General features: G+C 56.9%; 1 protein-coding gene across 1 annotated transcript in view; it reads left to right on the top strand.

The window, feature by feature from the left end:
* Positions 1–5596, top strand: part of NSUN2 (NOP2/Sun RNA methyltransferase 2) — a 28815-nt gene extending 23219 nt beyond the window's left edge. Inside the window, exons 16-19 of the mRNA XM_047094218.1 lie at positions 40–120; positions 383–521; positions 1619–1658; positions 4829–5596. Coding sequence (XP_046950174.1) covers positions 40–120; positions 383–521; positions 1619–1658; positions 4829–5120 — 552 coding nt within the window. The 3' untranslated portion in view covers positions 5121–5596. The remainder of the gene's footprint in view (positions 1–39; positions 121–382; positions 522–1618; positions 1659–4828) is intronic.
* The last annotated feature ends 481 nt before the right edge of the window (positions 5597–6077 follow it).

Below are 6077 nucleotides of genomic sequence, written 5' to 3' on the forward strand. Positions count from 1 at the left end.
TTTGGTCATACGTGTTTCGTCTTGTGTCTTCACCGACAGGTTATAAACACTGGGATAAAAGTCTGGTGTCGGAATAACAGTGGCGAAGAGTTTGATTGTGCTTTTCGGTTAGCGCAGGAGGTAATTTGGGAAAGAGACTTGGGGTAGCAGCAGCCGTGAGCTGACCTGCTGTGCTCTGCGGCAGACGGCTGTTGCTGAGCTAGTCCGATGGGTCCGGGCGAATAGAGCCCTGCCGGCTTCTTTGACTCCCCTGGGCGCGTTCGCTTACACATTCTCCAGGGGCTGTGGTGAGGGGAGGGTTGGGCGTGGCATGTGGAAAGGCCCTGGGGACAGTGGGTGATTGTTACCGTTCATAATGGTGGCGTCTCTTTATTCCCCGCAGGGAATATACACGTTGTATCCATTTATTAATTCAAGAATTATCACTGTGTCAATGGAAGATGTTAAAATTCTGTTAACCCAGGAAAACCCATTTTTTAGAAAACTTAGCAGTGAGACCTACAGCCAAGCCAAGGACTTGGGTAAGCAGTTTAACTTGCATAGAAGCATAATTTGCTCTTACAAAGACAGTGAGGATGTCGGTGTTCAGGCTGCTTAGATCTTCTTCCGTCTTACGTTTAATACAGTGTGGCTTTCTTTTTACTGTCATTTTCCAGAGGGCTTCGTGGAAATGGGATTGGTGTCTTAGCACGCTGAGGGTCAGAGGCATCCGTTACATTGCCCTGCTTCCCCAGGCCTTCGTGGGGGGAGGGGGGGTGCTCTGTGGGTGCTGGGGCCTGGCCGTCCTGTGCGGAGGCACAGGGCACTCACCAGCACAGGCCGTCAGGTTCGTTTGGCATTGAATCAGCCAGCTTGAAGCAGGCTGCTTTCCTAGCCCGCCAAAAAAGGTTGTTGGTCATGTTGTTTGGGTATTTCATAAACTTTCCACTTCAAGTTATTCTGGTGATGTTTTCACCTAAGAATAAAAATAATCCCACCAGAGGTGCTAAGTTTTCTTTTCATTCTTGTTGTTTATTACGTGTTCACTGTTTCTGGCTCAATTTGCACACACACACTGCACCCACGAAGTTACTGTGGTTCTGTGGTTCTGTGTTTTCTGTTCGGAACGGAAGGGCGTAAAACGTGCTGGGTGGACGCGGTGTCCCGTGGTCTCGGGTAGGAGCCGCACCTGAAGTAGACGCGATCGCAGGGACGAGGGCACCGTCTTGTTTTCTTCTTCGTCTTCATCCTGCAGGGGGGTGGTGGCAGTCTCGTTGTTGACGGTTTTCACGTGTGTGTCATGCTGTTTCTGGAAGTTGGAGCAGTTGCGTGTTTTGTCTCAAATTTTGAGGATTCACCCATAGTTTTCCCCATCCCCCTGCTGCTGAGAGTGACGGAGAGGCTTCCCAGAAATGCCTGAGGGTCCCACCCGTCCTCCGCCAGGCTGCGTGGACCCCCCACTCGGTGCCGGGCTTGCCAGAGGCTCTGCGTGTCCGGGTACAAAGAGTCCCCATCTCCGCACGGAGGTCCTCGAGGCCAGGAGTGCAGGCTGTGTGTTGCTGGCCGTCCACAGTGCCGGACACGCAGACGGCGTCCGTTGACCGGCAGCCTGGCCCACGCTTGTCTGTCTCTTTTCCAGCCAAGGGGAGCATCGTCCTGAAGTACGAGCCGGACCCCACGTAAGTGCGGGCGCTCCTGCCAGCGGAGGGTGGGGGGGTCTGTGGGTGGCCGTGGGGCCTGCCGGGAACGTGCTCCTGAAGACGGCCTTGTGGGAACTTGAGGACAAGCGTTCCGGTACGTCATCTTCTCCTAGAACGTTCAGCTTCTACCTAGAGAATTAAACGTATAGAACTTTCTCCCTGTGCCTGGGAAATCTAGCTCTGATTTCTGTCTCCCACAGAAGGAGCATACAGGTTGAACAGTCAGGAGACGTGGAGTCCTGTCTCTACCGAGGGGTCGGCCAGTGTCCGTGGGCTTCTTGTCATGCGTCAGGCAGCGTTGTTCGAAGGCAGGGTGTGGGGTTTCGCTGAAGCAGACAGCTCACTCACTGACCGCTGTTCCTTGGTGGCCCTCGCGTGCCCGTGGACACTAGGTCCCATGGGCAGCACTTGCTGGAAGTGGGGCGAGGAGCCCAGGGGGCGTGGCCAGTGCACCCCGCTAGGTAGAGGGGAGTGAGGATTTGCACCCAGGGCCGCTTTCTCAAGTAAAACCCCTCTTCCAGGAGGAGGAAGAACACGGGGCTGGAGAGGGGTTTGCAGGAGAGCTTAGGTGGGGCCGCGGGGCCGCGTTCGGGGAGGTGTGTTTGGCCTGACTCTGGGTGGTGACGAGGAAGCTGAGAAGCACCCGTCCGGGGGATGGAACGGGCTGGAAGGCAGCCTGGGTGGAGCTTGCGGAGGTGGGGCAGGCCCCAGCACCCTGCACGGTCTCCACGGCCTCCGGCTGCTGTGAAGACGGTGGCCCAAGCTGTGCGGCATCGGGCAGCAGGGGAGTGGGAGGCGGGAGACGGGGACCAAGGGTTGGTGCGTCTGGGGCTGGTGCAGATAAGGTGGGTTGTGGGGGCGAAGGCACGGGAGCTAATGGGTCGGCTTCTGGCTTTTGACTGGGCAGGTGTCGTCTGATGAAGGGGGAAGTGAGGGCAGAGCTCACCTGCTGGGTCGGAACGTGCTGGAGACGCTGGCAGGCCGCCGCTCACACGCTTTGGGAAGCGAGGGGACTCGGAGTCCCAGGTGTGGACCTTCGGGGCCCGAGCGTGTTGATGCCGCGTCCGCCACAAGCACGGTGCCGGAGCTCCGGAGGGCGGTGTAGACAGGAACCAGGGTTCGCGGGCTCTTGGGCCAGCATCCGAGGTCCGCATCTGTGAAACGGGCACAAAAGGGAGGGGCACAAAGCAGGACAGAGGAGACCCAGGCACATGCCGAGCCGCGGAGCGCCTGTGTCGACCTGACTTGCCAGGTGTCTTCTGTGTACGACGGAGACGGGCTTTCCTGGCGCAGCCGGGCCAGGAGGTGGTTTAGGTGGGAGACGCCTCGCCCGCTCCCAGACCCCCGGAAGGTCCACGGAAAGGAAAAAGGAAGGGCCAGTGGTGTCGGGAACAGGGGGCGGTTTCGCAGAACTGCTCAGACAAGGACCCGGATGTGGTCTTTAGCAATAGTGATGCCAGGTGCTTCTCCCGTGCTGACCTGTTATATGAGCGGAAAGACAGCTGCAGGGATTACTGGGGAGAAAGCGCAGAAGAAGCAAGTGGGAGTTTGGGAATTCCGGTCGATTCCTCTCATCCTTCTTACCAACGTGCTGTCCACGTTTCCCCACCCCCCACCCCCCCCCCCCCCCCCCCGCCACCCCCTGGAGAGACAGACACGGGTGTCCTTCCCTCTCTTGGTAGTGGCTTGTTTCTCGTGTTGGTTCAGCCCCTTTTTCTGTTTGTTTGTTTTTATTTATTTTTCATTGTTAATTTTTGAGAGAGCACGAGCAGGGGAGGGGCAGAGAGGGAGGGAGACACAGAATCCGAAGCAGGCTCCAGGCTCTGAGCTGTCAGCGCAGAGCCTGATGTGGGGCTCGAACCTACGAGCAGTGAGACCATGACCTGAGCTGAAGTCAGATGCTTAACTGGCTGAGCCACCCAGGCGCCCCTAAAATTTTTTTGTTTTAATGTTTATTTAGTCTTTGAGAGAGAAAGAGAGAGCACAAGCAGGGGAGGGGCAGAGAGAGAGGGAGACACAGAATCCGAAGCAGGCTCCAGGCCCCGAGCTGTCCGCACAGAGCCCGACGCGGGGCTCAAACTCACGGACCGTGAGATCATGACCTGAGCTGAAGTCGGATGCTTAATCGACTAAGCCACCCAGGCGCCCAATATTTATTTTTGAGAGAGAGAGAGAGTGAGCGAGCAGGGGAGGGGCAGAGAGGGAGGGAGACACAGAATCCGAAACAGGCTCCAGGCTCTGAGCTGTCAGCCCAGAACCCGACGCGGGGTTTGAACTCACGGACCGCGAGATCATGACCTGAGCCCAAGTTGGACGCTCAACGGATCGAGCCACCCGGGAGCCTCCCTGTTTGCTTTTTTAACCTAGAGTGTGTTCCTCTCTCCGCCCACATCACTGATGCCTGGCGTCGCACGGCGGTGGGACGTGGGGTTAATGGAGCGGGGCTTTAGGAGCCCCAAAACCAGACCAGAGTCTCGTTTGAAAGGCAGTGATGATTGTGTAGTGCTCGTCAGGGACACGGGGGCGGGACAGTCACTGCCACGTCAGCCGAGGAAAGGCCAGCGGGTGGGCAGGGGTCTGAGGCGGATCCCCGGACTGCGGGAGGCGGTGACCCAGCGGGCTGGAAAAAGTGAGCACGGTGCGTGGGGGCCCCGTGCTGCTCTGCGGGGTGGGGGGGGGCCAAGGAGACTCGGGGTCACCTGGACCGAGGTAGGGGAAGCACTGAGGGTGGCGAGGAAGGGCTGTGTGGCTCCAGGCCCGGCTCTGCAACCTGCAAGGAGCCTCGTCTCCGACGATGGGCGGGGAGGCCCCGGGCAGCCGCGCCTGTCGGTGGTGTGAGGTGTGACCCGTGTTCACATTTGAGCAGCTGGAAGAATCTAGATTCTGGCATCGGAAGTGTGTGTGAACTCTGGATTTGGGGCTTATTCCACTGGGAGCTTGCAGAAAGAAAAACCGGCCAACGCGAGGATGTCGAGGATATTTAGGACGTGAGGAAGTTGCTGATCGGCCTTTGAGAAAACCTTCCGTAGGATCACAGACTAAAATGCGCCCCCGGGGTTTGGGCATGTTGTTTCTGGAGAGGTTGCGTGTTCCCCTCTCTAGATGAAGGGAGGACGCTTAACGCTCACGCACAGCCATCTTGTTCGTAGGAAACCGGACACCCTCCAGTGTCCCATCGTGTTATGTGGATGGCGGGGAAAGGCCTCCATTCGGACTTTCGTGCCCAAGAACGAACGGCTTCATTATCTCAGGATGATGGGGCTGGAGGTGCTGGCGGAGAAGAAGAAGGAAGGGGCCGTCCTGGCGCCTGAGAGCGAGGGCGGCTCGGGGCCGCCGGAGGCCGAGGAGGCGGGGGCCGAACACGGCGTGGAGCCGGCCGCCAGCGCCAGCGTGGACGCGGCCCCGGGCCCCGACCCGGCCGAGGGCGCCCTGCCCCGGTGAGGAGGCCTCCACCTTGGTGCCCAGAGCCAAACCCGGAGCTTCTGACCCACAAAGTGCATATTTTTGAAAACTGGTGGAAATGATAGAACAGTCTGTAAATGACCTCAGTGCTGCTTTCACGATACTTTTTTAGCCCGTTTACGGTTTCTTTGGCAAAGCTGGTCCATGGTGCGTGTTTCAGGCAGTCGTAGACTCTCACCGTTAAGGTCTTAAACTTCCATCGAGAAACAAAACTGCCCTTGAAGGAATTTTCAGGTCCCTTTTGTTACGCCTCTGTTGGGCTTAATTATTGTTTTAACTATTATTTATAGAAAGAATCTAACTCCTGAATCGTCGGAAGACCGTTTTGTAAACCTTAATAGCTGTGAAGTTGCACGTTAACAGTGTGACGTTCACATGCGGTGGGCTAATATCTGAAGCCTCAGATGACTTGTGTGCCTTCGTAATAAAAGTCAAATAAACTTTTCTTAGAGGAAGAGCTGTCTCGTGGGCTGTGGTACTAACTCTGAGAGTTTTGTGTGCTTTTATTGAATGGGGGATGTTGTGGGTTTAGTCTTTAAATGGGGTTGGGATCCTTGGAACGTTTAAATAAATTGTTGATGACGATGTGTATGTGCGAATGACCCGTTTCGGTCTTCAGGAGGCGGAAGGACTAAACTTCCTTTTGGGCAAATGGAAATGGTAGAATTCACGCATTCTTAGCTGGTCAAAGGACTTTTAGTGTGAAGGTGTCACAAAGCGTTCCTGTGGGTCCAGTCGGTCGGCTCACAGGAGGTGTGGGCTTGGCTGGGGGCTCACCTGGGCCCCTGGGGCACCGTGGTTCCCAGCCTGCAGGTGATACACTTCAGGCAGGCGCTGCAGGGGGCCCTTTCCCTCAATTGCTTCCTGAGTTCCTGCCACGTGCCAGGCAAGGTCCTGGGGCTGGTGGCGAGGGTTTTCCAGAAGTGTGATGGTTGT

The sequence above is a fragment of the Lynx rufus genome, unplaced genomic scaffold, assembly GCF_022079265.1.
Source record: "Lynx rufus isolate CCGP_SWC_20201006 ecotype Redwood Valley unplaced genomic scaffold, mLynRuf1.p SCAF_1, whole genome shotgun sequence".
Taxonomy (NCBI): Eukaryota; Metazoa; Chordata; class Mammalia; order Carnivora; family Felidae; genus Lynx; species Lynx rufus.